At 34.0% G+C, this 18871-nt stretch overlaps 1 protein-coding gene across 1 annotated transcript in view; it reads left to right on the top strand.

Moving 5' to 3' along the window:
- Nucleotides 1-13824: 13824 nt before the first annotated feature.
- Nucleotides 13825-18871, top strand: part of LOC139488289 (exportin-2-like) — a 37492-nt gene continuing 32445 nt past the window's right edge. The window contains exons 1-2 of the mRNA XM_071273790.1: nucleotides 13825-13931; nucleotides 18663-18752. Coding sequence (XP_071129891.1) covers nucleotides 18668-18752 — 85 coding nt within the window. The 5' untranslated portion in view covers nucleotides 13825-13931; nucleotides 18663-18667. The remainder of the gene's footprint in view (nucleotides 13932-18662; nucleotides 18753-18871) is intronic.

The following is an 18871-nucleotide window of genomic DNA, read 5'->3' as shown; positions in this document are numbered from 1 at the left end:
CGTTTAATGTAATTAAAAGCAATAAGCAATCAACCAAGGAACGAAAGAGTTCTTTAGATCTCCATTGTTGTTACTTTTAAAGTATATGCTAGTTTTGTTTTCAAGCAAATCTTATTATCAATATTGACCACGGTTGCCTCTAGAACTTATTATCAGGCAAATTAACTTAAATGGAATTGCCGGGTACAGAACAAGTTTTCCTATTATATCATATAGGGGTAAATTCAGTAAATAAATATACGTCATCAGGGACCGCCCATTTGGGGGAGAGCTTTCTGTCTAAAAGTGAAGTCATGTGCTCTTCTGATTGGTAGATAATGTTTTTAATAAATATTTTATGGTAGATGGATCAAAACTAGAGTTGAAGAAAAATAAAAAAATAAATGCTGAATGTACTATTTTTTTTCCCTTCAGGGTTAAAAAGTAATGGGGGTCAGTATAGGAATTCAGTGCGAATCTACATTGTTTGTAAACAAGGCCATGTGAATGCCCAAAAATGCCGCATACCCCTATGTTTTTATTGTTGCAAAAGATAGGGCTACATTTGTACTTTCATGAATGATATATGAAAGTTTTTAATTTCTAAAGGTAAATCAGGTATAAATTTATTTCCACACATAGATTAGCATTAAAGTCAATGGGAGATTTTTAACTGAATTTACCCCTATATAAGTGCAGCGTTATTTTGAAAACGTTGTTAAATCTTATATGATGTCTTTCAGTTTGCCACGATTTTCGTTGTTTGATGGCTGACAGTTCCTGTTGATATCAATAGTCTTTCAGCGAATGAATCTAAAATAAAAAATTAAAATGAAAATATGACGTGTCATAAATTATATTTCATTCATCAATTTTAATAGTTTTTAAATCGTATGTTCCCTAGTAAACCAGGTCATCAATGGAAACAAATTATCGCAAAAATGTGCATCAGTTTTATATTTTCATAGTATATTTCTCCTTTGCTTATATAAAAGTTTTTAAACTTCCATGTTTTTTTTAAGAATTTTTAAACATAATTAACAAAACTGCACCAAGGTCTTGTGTTAGTTCTTGACCGTACGCAGTTATTTTCGACAAACTTTGTCGTATTGTGATTGTACTAGCTTACCATGACCGGTGTTCAGTCAGACAAAACAGTAAGCAAGATTTGAATAAATTTGTTCAGGACATACATATTGCCGGCACTAACATTCATGAAGTCCTTTTTAAAGAAACATTCTGAAGGTTTTTTTTGTTTGTTTTTTTTGCACATAAAAAGTATGAAAGTGACTTGGAAGTACCACAAATATTACAAAACCTCAAATGTCAGTGATAAATTTATAACCTTCAAAATTTAGCGGTCTTACCTTCAATATCTATATCCTTTTATTATTTTTTTTGGTTCTTTTCTTCTTCATCTAAAACATCAATGATCTTATCATGGCCGTTTTTCTCTGCATACATAAGAGCTGTCCATCCATATATATCATACTTGCTGGTATCACAATCATTGTTAATAAGAAATTTGACAAAACGCTCTCTCTCACATTCAACTATGCTAAAGCTTCGGCTTGATGTCCGATGGCTCCGACATGTTTCTATCAATGGTGTTTTTCCGAAATAATTTATACAGTTGACTCCTGCGCCACTTGAAATAAGAGCTGTAGCTTTCTGAAATTTTTCGCTGCGTATTGCCTGGAATAAAGCACCAGTCTTGTCATTTTCATCGTCGTTAGAAAATCCTGCTCCCATTTTACTGCAATGTACGATAATCAGGCAAAAAAATAATATTTTCAAACTGCACTTGTTCTCGAATTGTTTTGCAATATGAGTTCGAACATCAGGCTCTTTTATACTTGAATTTATTCTGGTAAAAGGTCATCATTATCGTATGCAATTCAGTTCATTGGTAATCAAAAAAATGTTGTTAATGAGTCAAGAGTGACACACCGTGAGGTTGCTTTTTTGGCACCTATCATGACTTCGAGGCACAATTTTATTTAGAAAGTATTTAGCACTTGCACTCTAATTGAATCAGATCAGAGTTTCATATATAAAATTTGTTTTGCTCATTTAAAAGGTCATCATTATCTCGATCAATTCATATGACATCAATTTTATTAATAGCCAAAACAATAGTTTTAGAATCAAAGGAGAGCACAAACAAACAGCTAAGTATGAAATTTAAAGAAAATTCTATATATTCTATAGATAATTTAGCTGATCTGTAACAATAACATCTTCATGCCTTATATATCATGTACTGCAGTACGCCGCTAGATTAAAACTGACGTGGAAAGGTAACACACGGCCAGCGAAAGCTCTATTTTTAAGAGCCCAGGTGGTCGTGTGGTCTAGCGGGACGGCTGCAGTGCAGGCGATTTGGTATCACGATATCACAGTAGCATGGGTTCGAATCCCGGCGAGGGAAGAACCAAAAATTTGCGAAAGCAAATTTACAGATCTAACATTGTTGGGTTGATGTTTAGACGAGTTGTATATACATTATGTACACAGCCATGTATCACCATCATTGATGGGGATCCGATGGATACATCTGTTGTATGGTTGTCACTAACTCAGACGTACTTATAAATATAATTATTTTCTGTGACTGTATCTTACATTAATTTGTAGGATCCGTTACTATAGATAATTTAGCTGATCTGTAACAATAACATCTTCATGCCTTATATATCATGTACTGCAGTACGCCGCTAGATTAAAACTGACGTGGAAAGGTAACACACGGCCAGCGAAAGCTCTATTTTTAAGAGCCCAGGTGGTCGTGTGGTCTAGCGGGACGGCTGCAGTGCAGGCGATTTGGTGTCACGATATCACAGTAGCATGGGTTCGAATCCCGGAGAGGGAAGAACCAAAAAATTGCGAAAGCAAATTTACAGATCTAACATTGTTGGGTTGATGTTTAGACGAGTTGTATATACATTATGTACACAGCCATGTATCACCATCATTGATGGCGATCCGATGGATACATCTGTTGTAGGGTTGTCACTGACTCAGACGTACTTATAAATATAATTATTTTCTGTGACTGTATCTTACATTAATTTGTAGGATCCTTTACTATAGATAATTTAGCTGATCTGTAACAATAACATCTTCATGGGACACCAAATCGCCTGCACTGCAGCCGTCCCGCTAGACCACACGACCACCTGGGCTCTCAAAATAAAGAGCTTTCGCTGGCCGTGTGTTACCTTTCCACGTCAGTTTTAATCTAGCGGCGTACTACAGTACATGATATATAAGGCATGAAGATGTTATTGTTACAGATCAGCTAAATTATCTATAGTAAAGGATCCTACAAATTAATGTAAGATACAGTCACAGAAAATAATTATATTTATAAGTACGTCTGAGTCAGTGACAACCCTACAACAGATGTATCCATCGGATCGCCATCAATGATGGTGATACATGGCTGTGTACATAATGTATATACAACTCGTCTAAACATCAACCCAACAATGTTAGATCTGTAAATTTGCTTTCGCAAATTTTTGGTTCTTCCCTCGCCGGGATTCGAACCCATGCTACTGTGATATCGTGACACCAAATCGCCTGCACTGCAGCCGTCCCGCTAGACCACACGACCACCTGGGCTCTCAAAATAAAGAGCTTTCGCTGGCCGTGTGTTACCTTTCCACGTCAGTTTTAATCTAGCGGCGTACTACAGTACATGATATATAAGGCATGAAGATGTTATTGTTACAGATCAGCTAAATTATCTATAGTAAAGGATCCTACAAATTAATGTAAGATACAGTCACAGAAAATAATTATATTTATAAGTACGTCTGAGTCAGTGACAACCCTACAACAGCCGTCCCGCTAGACCACACGACCACCTGGGCTCTCAAAAAAGAGCTTCCGCTGGCCGTGTGTTACCTTTCCTCGTCAGTTTTAATCTAGCGGCGTACTACAGTACATGATATATAAGGCATGAAGATGTATATGATCATACTTCTAGTGAAGAGAATGTGATAAGGACTGTTTTTTGCGTAACACCTGCCATTCTAAATTTTTTGTTCACATGTTGTTACTATGTTCCGAATTTATTATTAAATGACTGGATGCTGCAAACCTACATCCCATAGAATATTTGTGTTTGTGTCTTTAAGCCTTGTATAGAAAAGGCTACCTTCTTGCAACAGGTGATACAGGTTTAACTTATAAAATGTACCAGTGTAATGTTTTAAATTCAAAAAAATATACGTCAACCTAACATTTAACTTGCTATTCTCCTTGCCTTCAAACTGGAAATGAGGATACCTGAATGGTTTAAATTCTAATTTTATTTTTTTCCTTATACCATATTCATATCTATACAAAATCTTTGTGAGGTCTTATAATGTTTTTGTATCAATGCTCAGTATTAGACTGTATAATGAAGTTGTGAAAAATTGACAGAATTATGCTGAGCAAAAGACTGTGTGCTTGCATCATCCAGTTTTGTTCAGCAGGTCATAAAACACTGATAACTTGTACAAAAATTCTGTACAAATTATAATTTGTACAACATTACAACTTGTACACAACATATATATATATAGATGGTATCACCAACCAAGTAGTCAGCACATTGGTGTTGACATGAATATAAATATAGTTATGTTCTTTTTCACGGGTTCAACCGAACATAAAGCATTTCTTTTCTATACAAGGCTTAAAGACACAAACACAAATATTCTATGGGATGTAGGTTTGCAGCATCCAGTCATTTAATAATAAATTCGGAACATAGTAACAACATGTGAACAAAAAATTTAGAATGGCAGGTGTTACGCAAAAACAGTCCTTATCACATTCTCTTCACTAGAAGTATGATCAACAGCCTGCACAATCTACAAAATACAATTACAAAAATTAGAAACAATTCACAACTACATGTAAATGATTGTAAACATAAAATTGAATAAATACTGTAACTTTGGACAGTGTACATGTGTGTCTGTTGAATTGTACTATACTTCTATTAGAAATAGCTTATACGTGTGAAAGACAGTACCTATAGAACAAAAATTGTTTTAAAAACAAGAACAAAAATTTAAAGAAAAGCCAAACAGACCTTAACAACAATTGAATTAAACGTATAGACTGATTGAATGCAGACCGTCGAATGATTTAAATTCCTTCTTAGTATGCACGGGTGAATCCACCCCGTGCAAATTACTACGCATAACGGTATTCGTTAAGCCTTATAACGAAAAGAAATTTATGTCATTTTTATAAATTTACTGTGTTAACAAAAGTATGAATTATTCGAAATACTAATGATTTTCTTAGTAGAGGCATAGATTATCTTGTCCGTATTTGGCACAACTTTTTGTAATTTCCTAATTGCTTTTCAACTTTGTACTTGTTTTTGGCTTACTAACGTTTTCGATCTTAGCGTCGCTGATGAGTCTTATGTAGACGAAATGCGCGTCTGGTATACCAAATTATCAGCATGGTACCTCTGATAACTATCTACACTTCTATTTCTTCAATTGAATATGGACTGCATTGTCTTAACTTTTCTCAACAAAAAGGGATTCGTAGATACAAATTTTTTATTTGAGGTAATGAGTATCGTACATTTTAAAGAACTACATTGTTTCCATCAACAAATACGCCAAGGATATAATCATCAAAATGCTGGCCATCATATTTGTTTATTTAAATGGATTGATATTTGAACAAAGAATCGTGTTGCAATTGGTACTTATTGTGTGCCCCATCTGGCAGATTTGCTTTTGCTTTTTGTACACATTATCATTTGAATCAGAATTCATAAAGAACCCTTTCAAAGACAAAAATAAAAAAAGAATGTCGCAAAGTCCTTTAATTACATATTGAGATAAAGTATATACCGGTATATTGAATTATTCTTTCAATCAATAACTAATATTTTTTCGAGTGCTTGCATCTCACATAGCCTAGTTAACTGTTAAGGATGTTACCGTTACGAAAGGTCTATATTTTACAGGTTGTCAATTCGCGCATCGATCGAACGATAATTAGTCCATTTACGTTACATTGCTTATGCGTGAACACTATTCGCGAAGGAATATTTTCGTGCATTTTAAGTGATCGCGAAATAAACGGCAAACACTCATGCGCGAAAAAAAAATACGTTTACAAAAGAAAAAAGAAGTGTGGGTCGATATCGCTGCTGGTTGAGATTTTGTTCCCCGAGGGTAACACCAGCCCAGTAGTCAGCACTTTTATAATGACATGAATTTTCATTGATATGGTCATAATTAAAAATGAACAGTTTACAAAACTTTGAAATTTGAAATATTTCGGCTTTTCTAACTAAGGAATAGATTACGTTAGCTGTGTTTGGTAAAGCTTTTAGGAATTGTTTGTCCTCTATGCTCTTGAACTTCGTACTTTATTTGGCCTTTTTCACTTTTTTTTATTCGAGCGTCACTGGTGCGTCCTTTTAGACGAAACGTGTGTCTGGCGCTTAATTCAATCCTGGTATCTATGCTGAGTTTGAAAGTGATGTCAACTTTCATCAACTTTCATCACTTTTTACAGCCATAATCGTTTATGACGGAGATAACTATACCATATATGTGTTTATACCTGACTCACTCTGAGGCATTAGCTTTTAATTTTGAACAGCTTTCGTCATAAGATAAGAGATATAGTAAGTTTCGTAACGTATACTTATTTCAAGGCCATCAGATAGACTTTGGGCTTGACTTATGTTTTCTTCAAATATATTTTACATTTCATTTTGTAGAGTGTTCTTTACTTTAACAGTATTAACCCAGAATTTTTTTTCTAATGTAGTTTGGATAGGCAATTAATGCTTCATCAACTTTAGATCTTTCCATATGTTTGCTTCTTCTCAATGTTGTAACTGACGTCTCTGTGAACGTATGTCGAATAATACTGAAATAGCTGACAAAGATAGCTTTCTACTGCTGTCTTATTAAGAAGTAGGTCCGATAATGGCCGATTTTGGTCTCAAATTTCAGGTTCATTTGACGAAAGATTTTGGACACTTTTTAAACACTTTTAAAAATGTCTATTTCAGTTGATTCAGTGAGTTTAAGTGAAAGATTTTAACTTATTTAGTCATTAAAAACGCTCCGATTCAAGCTTAAATATGAAAAATCTATCAAATATGCCAAAACTAATGTCACTTTTTAGATTTCTTTTGTCAAAAATAAAAGTGGCCGCATCCGTGATTATCCTCAACCTTTATATATTCTATGTATTATCATCAAATACAACTTACATTTCAATATTAAGAATGAACACAAATGTGACCACTTTCATTTAAGACGTAAACCGTCTAAAATTTAACTAAAATACAAAAATTGTGAAGATTTCAGTAATCTAGCATCACTCAGTGATGCTTGTACGCGATATATGTACATTGTATTGTTAAAAACATCCCATATTTATGTAACAGAAGCATTCTACTTTCCAATAGATAACTAAAAGTTTACATTTTAACAATTTTGTAAAACTGCTATATTTTGGGACCAAAAAGGAGTCTTATTGGACTACTCCTTTGTTATTCCTTTAAATATAGCAGAATGTTATGGATCTGCTTACCCTCCCGGAGCACCTTAGATCACCCTAGTGTTTGATGGGGTTCGTGTTGCTCATTCTTTGGTTTTGTATGTTGTGTTTTGTATACTACTTTTTGTCTTTTACTCGTTTCTGTTTTGATATCTTTTTTGCCATGGCATTTTCGACTTATGAGTTTGAATATATTCCTTATGTATTTTTTGCATCTCTTTTATGGCTTGTAGATCAGTTTGTCTACCTTTTTTCATTATTGATAATGGTATTTCACACTTCTTTCTCGAAATATTTGATATCCAGTACTTTCTTGTGTATTGAAATTTGAGATATTATTTTCCCACATTATTCGTCATACACTATATATATGTCTCCAGTGGTCAAGTGATATTCGTAGAATATCACCAATTACCCAAGGTGTTGACATTTATTGAATAAAAACTGCTTTAAGTTTTACACCTTCTTTTCTATGACCTGTTTTTCTTAAAGGTTAAGCTGTTTACTAAGACAAAAATATACTTGGCACCAACTCAATTTGCGCATACTACCCGAATTGATACTTGCTTGACTTCTTATATAATGCAAGCGTTTTTAAAATGTCAAGTTGTCATAGTCATAGTATTAGCTTATGAAATGTCTGTAAAATCTACTAGTATTTTTTTTAAACTTTTTTGGCAAAATGATGGACCGTCTTCAAAATTCTGCAAAATAATACCTATCTTAACACAAAATTTGAAAAATAAAACTTTGACGTATGTATTTGCTAGTGATTGAATTCAAGATGACAATGAGTTTTAGAAATAAATATTTTTTTTAAGATATTATGTTACCGCTTTTTGCAGTATACAAAAAATACGAAAACAGCACTTTATTAATTGCATGCGTCCGAGGTCCAATATAAATCCCCAGTGGTAAATAATGCTATTTACATTCCAGCTCCTTTGTTCTAACAGGGGTGATCTGAGCCGGATCACCCCTACCAGATCACCCCAGTTTAAGTTTCTTTGTTATGTATGCTTTCCTTTGTTCTGTAACATTTTGGCGGGAATGTCTAATCCAGTATAAAACTTATAATTAATTATACGGAGAAGACTATCTATCAAAATTCACGTAGAAAAAATCCAGTGTATATGCTGGGATTCGAGCTCAAGACCTTTAGCATATCAATCCACGATACATACCACTTCACCAGGACGACTGTATACGAACTATCAGAAATTTAACATACTTGAATGAAGCAAGATATGTTTTATAACTGGGGCGAGTTAGCAGACCTTTACTCAGTGGGGTTTAAACCCTTTTCGTTAAATAAATGAGTTGTCAGACTGATTGTTCAATTTGATTTTACACTTTTTTAAAGTTAGGCGAGTCGGTTACAAGAGTGGGGCGATTTTTTAGCAGAAAGTGGCGATATAGTGTAGGACGATTGGCCAGTGGGGCGAGTTGACATTGTTTAATATCTACTCATTGTGTTATGGGGTCATAAAGGGTAAACATCATATAGTAATATATAAAGTATATAATAATGGTTATGTGGCGTTCTACACTAGATTTTATGAATTGTAAATGGTTTTTCGTCTAATCTAAAACAGCTGGGATGTAAAATAGTTATCCCATTCGGACTTGGTGTGTCAGTGTAAGATCACCCTCTGGCCTCCGGCCATCGGGATGATCTTACACTGACACACTGCGTCCTTATGGGATAACTATTAAAGAAAACCTATCAACAATGACCCAGTGTGTTGAGATTTAACTAATGAGAATTGTGTTAAGATTAACACATTCTTTTCCATGACCTTTTTACTATAGGGTTAAGCTGTTTTAAGACAGAGTTGTAGCACCGGCTCATTTTTTTCAATTGGTACTCGTCACACTTGTTAATCATAGCAAGCTTTTAAAATGTCAATTGCAATGTCTAGTCACATAATTAGGATAAAATATGTCTGTATAATCCATTCATATTTTCTAAAACAAATCATGGGCCGCCATTAAAACTCTTTAACTTAATATCTTCCTTAACAGGAAATTTTTATCTTTGAACAATTGTCAGCAACTTGGACTACTTTCAGATCTATACTTTGTGTCTTTTGCGTGTGGTTTTATATGTCCGTTTACGGGACGTATTATGGTATACCGTTTTCCTCCGTTTGTCCGTCCGTCAGTATGTCTGTCCTTCCATCGTCAACATGTCGGACAAAAACTCAAAATGCTTTAACCAATGTGCATTAAACATTGGGGAATTGTTTATATCTATTGATGTGAGATTTCTTTCGACTTTTATAAATTTTAAATGTTTATTTCTCTGAGTTTGACATTTTTTTCATTAACATTACTTAGGTTTTCGAATAATGGAATTTGTATTCATATATATAAAAGGGGATATTTTCCAGTTTTCAGAGGTGCTTTGGGCAGTTTTCATGAAGTTTTGGTGACTGTTTTATTTCTGTTAACTTTACATCCCTTTAGTGTTTTAATAAATTTCTGAATTGGCATTGAGGAGTATGGAACTCTATTTTTTTGTTAGTTGCTTATGTGCTTTATATGTATATATATATCTTTTGGAAATTGTTGTTTGTGCTGTATTTAGACTCTTCTACAACGAAATTTGTTTACATGCACACGTATAAAAGTTGCGATTTTATCCAACGCAATCATAGGTTTGAACGTAGTTTTCAATTTAGACTTGTATATATCGCTTTTATGCTTTCATTTCATCCATTTTCAACTTATTCTGTAGATTGTTCTTATGTAGTCCAATATAAGGGATAGGGCTATGCGATCGAAAACGTGTTAAACCACGCCACAATATGTACAATTGTATGTACATACTGTGGATTCATTTATTTTCGTGGGTATCAATTTTCGTGGATTGAGGGAAACTTGCATGTTCGTGGATATTTAAATTCGTGGTTTTGGCAAAGTCTGCATACAATCCTTTAGAACATTTGTATTTCGTTAAACATTTAAATTCGTGGTTTCCCTGTACCCACGAAATCCACGAAAATTGGTATCCAACGAATATTAATGAATCCACAGTAGTTAGAAGCATGTAATTCATTGGTTGTCAGTTATTGCTGTATATCACATTTGTTTTTCGATTAGTGTCAGTGGCGGATTCAGAGGGGGGCGTAGAGGGCGTACGCACCCCCCCCCCCCCCGGCCCCCTTTTGCTCGGACTTCTTTTTTCGTAAACTTCGTGAACTTTGCCATTTCCCGTGTATTTAATTTTCATGCGACAATTATTTCTTTACTTATAAAGATAATTTTCGCTGGTATTTACTGATTATGTCAAAGTCATGTGATTCGCTATGATGGAGTTGACCAGTTGGTAAAAAAAAAATGTCACTTAGTCATTTTGAAATTCAAATTACAGTACAACATTGCTTAGGTTGAGGCCTGGTGACAACCATGATATCATGGATACCTTCAAAGCGAATTAGGATTGAGAAAGAACGTAGTGACTTCTATTGCCCAATTTCAACCAAACAGAAACCCTCTCATGAAAAAAAAATCCACAGCAATATTATTTAAATTACCTACGTAAACATGTTTAACCCCAAACGCCCAAGCCTATTTTGAAATAACTTGATAGCTGAATAATGATCCCCAGTCAGTATAAGCTCTAGATAGATTTAAAGTCTAAGGTATACGAACCATTTGATTTGAGGACGCAGTCTAAGGTATTTCAAAGAAAAAATTACGACTCTGATTTTTGCATTAAATAAAAATTCTGGCCGTATCTGGATTGAAAACAATAATCTTGTCCACTTTTTTGCTATTAGAAACGAAAATTTCCAACAGAATTATTTAGACAAATGAACATGATGTATAAAAAACGGGCGTATTTTTTTAGGCCGGGGTTTGCATGTCTGACGTGGCGAAATGTCTGTTTCGCCGAACTGATTTATTGAATACTTTTTTCAAAACCAGACTGCAACCTGACTGCTGAGTGTGGCCTTTATGTCTCCATTTGTCGACCGTCATTCATAAATTAGTTGTCATTTCAGACTCATTCGTAGCCTTTGGTTGATTTGGAACCCCTCACCTCCCTTTATTTTGTCGGGTGAAACATATCAACCAAACATTTGAATGAAAATTGCTTGTTTGACTTTTTAACTCGTGTCGGTCGTATTGTACATTTCATCGAATATTATAGCCCTACGTATTTCTTGTCTACAACAATTCATTTTCGAAATATTTGATATCCCGTATTTTCTTGTATATTTTTTTGAGATTTTATTTTCCCACATTAAGCGTCATACACTATATGTCTCCAGTGGTCAAGTGCTATTCGTAGAATATCACCAATTACCCAAGGTGTTGACATTTATTGAATAAGAACTGCTTTAAGTTTTACACCTTCTTTTCCATTACCTGTTTTTCTTAAAGGTTAAGCTGTTTACTAAGACAAAAATATACTTGATAGGACCAACTCAATTTGCGCATACTACCAATTGATACTTGCTTGACTTCTTATATAATGCAAGCGTTTTTAAAATGTCAAGTTGTCCTAGTCATAGTATTAGCTTATGAAATGTCTGTAAAATCTACTTATATTTATTTTTTTTTTAACTTTTTTGGCAAAATGATGGACCGTCTTCAAAATTCTGCAAAATAATACATATATATCTTAACACAAAATTTGAAAAATAAAACTTTGACTAATACATTTGCTAGTGATTGAATTGTATATATATATATCGCTTTTATGCTTTAATTTAATTTATTTTCAACTTATTCAGTAGTTTGTACTTATGTAGTCCAACATAAGGGATAGGGTTAGGCGATCGAAAACGTGTTAAACCACGCCACAATATGTACAATTGTATGTACATAGTTAGAAGCATGTAATTCATTGGTTGTCAGTTATTGCTGTATATCACATTTGTTTTTCGATAAGTCACGTGGCGGATTCAGAGGGGGTGTAGAGGGCGTACGCCCCCCTTTTTTTTGCTCGAACTTGTTTTTTTCGTAAACTTCATGAACTTTGCCATTTCCCATGTATTTAATTTTCATGCTACAATTATTTCTTTACTTATAAAGATAATTTTCGCTGGTATTTACTGATTATGTCAAAGTCATGTGATTCGCTATGATGGAGTTGACCAGTGCGTAAAAAAACGTCACTTAGTCATTTTGAAATTCAAATTACAGTATAACATTGTTTAGGTTTAGTATTTTTTTTTAGGTCTGGGTTTGCATGTCTGACGCGGCGGAATGTCTGTCAGTTTACCGAACTGATATATTGAAGTGAATACTTTTATCAAGACCAGACTGCACCTTAAGTAAAAGCTGAGTGTGGCCTTAATTTATGTCTCCATTTGTCGACCGTCATTCATAAATTAGTTGTCATTTCAGACTCATTCGTAGCCTTTGGTTGATTTGGAACCCCTCACCTCCCTTAATTTTGTCGGGTGAAACATATCATCCAAACATTTGAATGAAAATTGCTTGTTTGACTTTTTATTTCGTGTCGGTCGTATTGTACATTTCATCGAATATTATAGCCCTACGTATTTCTTGTTTACAACAAGAAATCTGTGAGGAATTATGCTAACTTAACATACATGTATTTTCCATGTCTATTTTTTACTGACAAGTCCGACATCAAATATATCAGTACATAAAGCTTTGGATCCATCTACTATCATTTTATGATAGAATATCAATAGGGAGAAAACAGCATAAAATGTCCAACACTTACGCTTTGCAGCAACTATGGAATATACATGTATACATGCCCCACGCCAGGAACCGTTTAAAATGTGCATTTTACACTTATTTTATGTTTTTACGGCCAAAAATCCCCCCCCCCCCATAAAAAAAATCGCCTCGCTCCGCTCGGTGATCTTAAACTGAAACTTCGCTCCCCTTTCCAAATTCCTGGATCATCCCCTGACTGTACCACACCTTTTTTATATTATAGTTTAATTTATTGAAAAAAAAGCACAATGATACCCCGTTGGCATGATATGTCATGACATTTGTTAAGTCCTGTTTATCATAAATCTGGGAACCGTACATGTATATAATATCTAATATATGTGTCCCTGCATAAATACACTATACTGAGCCTAACGAAGTGACTGATCTTTCCAAAAAAGACTAAACGACACAGAAATAAAATATTTTTTTATTGAATAGTCCATTCAATTCAAATGTTATTATATGATTAAACGCCTTTCATAAGGAATTAATTGGTGTGTAAAGCCAGAGACATAGTATACATGTCTCTGGTAAAGCGGACAAATTCACCCAAAACAAATATTGTAGTCATATTATATTTCGTCGTGTGTCTTTTCGGTCATTAACTGAAGCAACATTCGGTTATTCTCTGACCGATTCATAAAGAAGCGCCCCCAGACGGAATAAAAAATAAGCGCCATTTCGAAAAACGTGAGGTAATAATAGTTATTTGTTTGGGTTTACCATTTTCTTTTCATTTTTTCAGTTAATATCTTATACGTAATATGATGTAATATGGTTTCATTTTAACTGTTAGGTATCAACAGCCATTGACGGGTGTTAAACCCTTTTTTTGCTTTTCAATGATGTAGATGTAGAAGTATCCACTTTATGTTAGTCTGAGATTACTCTAACGTTCAACGACTCTTTTGCAAGACAAACTGGGGCCGTTGTACGTCAGAGCTCGTCCCATATCAAAAAGTAGATATTTGCCCGTCCAAAAATGGATGCCCCGCTTTGTTTCTTCTGAACCAAATGACGGTCGTGGATCCATATAAATCGGTCCTCAATTTGTTCATTTTCATTTTCTCTTTATTTATGTAAGCTTCACCTACCTTTCATCCTTTGTTTTCCCATATTTATATTTTCGCATATTTATAGTTTTCGCTGACCCCCCCCCCCCCCCCCTTGTTTTGTGACCTCCTCCAAAATGATTGTAAACCCTGGGGAGGGGACTGGCAAATATCTACTTTTTGGAATGGGTCAAGCTCTAACTTCCCATGGCACCATCTTGTCTGGCAAAACAACATTTTGACATCTGGCTAAATTTATGTAGATTGGAGATGTGGTGTGAGTGCCTACCGGACAACTCTCGGTCCAAATAACAATTTATAAAAGTAAACCATGTTCAGCCTTCAATACGGAGCCTTGGCACACTGAACAACAAGCTACAGTTATAAAGGGCCCAAAAATTACTAGTGTAAAACCATTCAAAAGGGAAAACCAAATACAATACAATATTTTTTACAATATTTTTATTTTCCAAATTAAAGGGCCCATAAAGAGCATAACATTAATTACAACATGACATAAACATTACAGAGTGATTAAAGAAACATAAAATAATTCAAATGCATGAGGAAAGAATCAGTGGTCAAGGGGAGATAATGGTCTAATCTATATAAAAACTGAGAAACACGTATAAATTACATAAACAAACGACAACTACTGTACATTAGATTCACTCCTAACAGGTGCAAACAATGTACATGTGTCACTGCTACCTGTGTGCAGTGATATTGTTGGCTTTTTTCAAAACTACCTCTACCCTTTTTTATCATAATTTGGGCAAATATGCGTCATTTTCATCAAAATTGGGAAATTTAAAATAAACCATAAATTTGACGGAAACTTCAATTTACAGACCCATTTTCAAGAGTCAAACCCTGCTTTAAAATAAGACCCCAATTTGTTAGTGATGGTACATAAAAAGACCTTCAAATGTGCCCATATAGTAATTTTAGGCAAGAAAATTGTTTAAGTGAGTGTTTTTCAGTTTGTATTCTTGCACAATTACTAGTATAACTGAGACTGCACTATTTGGGAAAACAATTGTCTTTAAGGGAATAATTTTAAGCCATTTTTTTCATATTGTGATTCTTCTCCAGGGGAAAAAGCCTTTATTCTCCACTAATTTAAGGCAAATAATATCACTGGTATGTAAAATAGGGGTGAAAGATACCAGAGGGATAGTCAAACTCATAAATCGAAAATAAACTGACAACGCCATGGCTAAAAATGAAAAAGACAAACAGGCGAAAATAGTACACATGACACAACATAGTCCAAATAATTATGACGTCTTGAAAGGCTATTATATTTTTTTTCTTTGACGCCTTACATCGACATCATAATGCCAAACTCATATTTTCAGTTGGACTTTGAGAGGGAATTTACTGCTTTATTAAAATGCTTATCTGATTTCTCCTCAAGATGATGCATTTTAGGAGTTTAAAATAGATTTTTGAACCAAACTGTTAAATTTGAATTTCAGGATAATGTAAAACAAAGGTTCTGGAAAATTTTACCGAGTTTGTTGCAAAAATTATTTTATAATCTCCAAAAAAAAATCAGATTAACGTTTTATAAAAAGCAGTAGACATGTTCCCACCTCGGATGGAATTGTTACTTATTTTATTATTACTGTAGGGATTAATTGGAAATATTTTGCACAAACAAACACATAAAAAGTAAGAATTTTTATATATGCAAAATTTTGTATCCTTCAAATCAATGTGAGTTTTATGGCTAAATTAATTGGTTCTTAAAGTTGAGAGAAAAATATGCTCTCAAAGTCCAACTGAAAATGGTGGCTTCAGCATTTTGACATGATGTAAGGCGTCAAAGAAAAAAAAATAGTAGCCTTTCGAGACGTCATAATTATTTGGACTAGACACAACATAGAAAACTTAAGATTAATCAACATGAACTCCACCAAAAACTGAGGGTGATCTTGGATGCTCTGGAAGGGTAAGCAGATCCTGCTCCACATGTGACACCCGTCGTGTTGCTTATTCCATAAAGGTCAATCAACTCGTGATGGCGTACGTAAAATTTACAAATGGATGATTTCAACTTCACCATTTAAAATGAACAAACTGTCACAGTAAAAAATAATATTTAAATCATCACTCTTATGCTCTATCATAGCAGGACTGCCAAATCTCATTTATTTAGCGTGAGACTCCCACATTTTCCTGTTTATTTGGCGGCATTTTCCTTGTATTGATTGTTATTTCCTCTTTTATCTTTACAATTTTGACCAATTTCGCCCATTTGCCTCATGAAAAGTTGGCAGAACTGTTACAAGTGCAGTCAGATGACTTTTTACAGTCAATGGCTGACGCAATCATGTACATATGCAAAGAGGGAAATTAAAAAAAAAGTATGATACATGTAAATTATTTTTGATATTGTCTGTGTGCTTACTTACATATATTATGGGCTGATTTGCAAATTTTCATGCATTCTAATTTGAAATTAAATATCTGAGTTCCAAAAGAAATGTATTTATTAACAGTGTTGTAAAACAGGCATGCATCATTATCAGTCACGGTAAGAGATGGATGAAAGCAGAGTTTTTGTGACTTCATGACATTAACAAAATGTGTATGCTTACTTAACAATTCAGTGGATGTGCCACATTGAATCAAAGAAACAATGATAATTCGTTAGATTGTACCACATACAGTATCAGGGTTTGACATTAACATTAGAGGTGATGTAGTCCTCAGGACTACCAAGAAAAAGTTTTGGGTATTTCTGGTAGTCCACCTCTATCACCGGTGAGGGCCGCAACGCGGCCCGAACTAGCTAGGGGGGTTTGGGGGCATGCCCCCCCAAGAAAATTTTTCAAAATATGATGCAATTTCCTGCCATCTGAGCATCTCAAAAGCACACAAATGTTCATTTGAGTTTGAAAATATTTTGTTTTTTTTTCAGATAAATTAAAGTTGACATTCAGTGAATAAATTTTATTACTCCTGAACTTTTACAGTCAGAAAATTTTGAAAAATGAAATTCAAAATCTGCAATCTGAGACAATTTCTAAGGCCTTGTTAGGTGGAGTTATTTGACCTTTTATTCCAGGATTATTTAGAAAAAAAGGATAAAAATAAGTCAAAGTTTTCATTAATTCTTCAAACAGTTTATAAGATTTTTCTTGTAGTGATACATGTACAATGTCTTTGTTTGTGAACTAGAGGTCAACTTCATCATCACTGTTGAAAGCAATTCAGTGGATATGTTGCTAAAACAAAATGCCTTTAATACCATTTTGAATGACATGCATATATATGGTTTTTTTTTAATAAGAAAGCCACCAAAAAATATTGTTGGCTTTTTTTTTCAAACTACCTCTTCCTGTTTCTTTTTTTTTGGGGGTAATAATTTTTTTATTCAAATTTGGGAAGTATCTTTTTTTAACTCTGACACCTACGTTTTTATTGCTGACCTTTGCTGTCTATTCTGCAGTTTCTTCACATTTTGGTTATCAGACATTTTTATTTTACATTGAAAATCCCATGTGATACAAACACTGTGAAGATTCTGATCAGAAATCTGGATCTCAAAAGTGCTTTCATAATAACAAAATAAAATTTACGTTCTTCCAAATGCCATCACTGTCTTTGAAAAATATAAACATAATTGGGAGGACTTTTATGCCAATTTTTGGCAGTGAAATAGCCAGACCATATACAAATTTCCAGGTGGTCCACAGGACTACTGATTAACCATGTTTTGGTAGTCCTCCTAGATTTTAGGGGGGCACCGGACTACCGTTAGTGTCGAACCCTGAGTATATACATATATAGTACACTGTCCATCAAAACAGCCCTTCAAAATAAGAGGCTCTGCTCTCTCTCTAGTGTAGAAAAATGTAGCACTGTTACTTTCATTTTCCTGCTGCTGAGGTACACATTTTGTACATAAGGCAGAAAAGGGGGAGGTAATGTAACCAGGCAGCAGAGTGGGGGTTTATTTGATAGGTACAAATGCATATTTATTTAATATGAGATACATGTAGGTACTACATTTTTACACCATGTTTATTTGTACATTTGGGTACTAGGGATAACCAATTTTTTTAAATTTTGTATTCAAGTCCAGGGCTTCACTATTTTTGGCCATTACTTTTCAAACTTTTGTATTTCTGAACTGATCACTACTTCTCTAACAAACCAAAATGGGTTTTCTTTGGGTTTGGTAACCTTTAAAAAAATATCAGAATCATCAGAAAAAACAATCTCAAATTTTAAATAAACTGAGTTTAAGGTCAGATACATTTTTGTACAGTAAAAAAACTTAAGGAGCCTCTGCATTATAACAAATTTGGATTTATGTACATTGTAATTGTGATTAATTTAATGACTAATCGTAATTTACAGATAGGATGGAAGTTACAGATAGTAATTTACAGTCATTGGCAGGTTATTTAGAACAGACATTGTCACCTGATGCAAGTGTCAGAAAAGCAGGTAACTTTACGCTGAATGAAGCTTACCTGCTTACATTGTAGATATTCTTGTATGTAAATTTGTCCTTCCGAAAAGGTGTGTGATAATGTAAATGTTAAAAACATTCTGTGAAGCCCATC

Source organism: Mytilus edulis, chromosome 1, assembly GCF_963676685.1.
Source record: "Mytilus edulis chromosome 1, xbMytEdul2.2, whole genome shotgun sequence".
Classification (NCBI taxonomy): Eukaryota; Metazoa; Mollusca; class Bivalvia; order Mytilida; family Mytilidae; genus Mytilus; species Mytilus edulis.
Note: the sequence above shows the minus strand (reverse complement) of the source record. Positions and strands in the feature narration are given on the sequence as shown.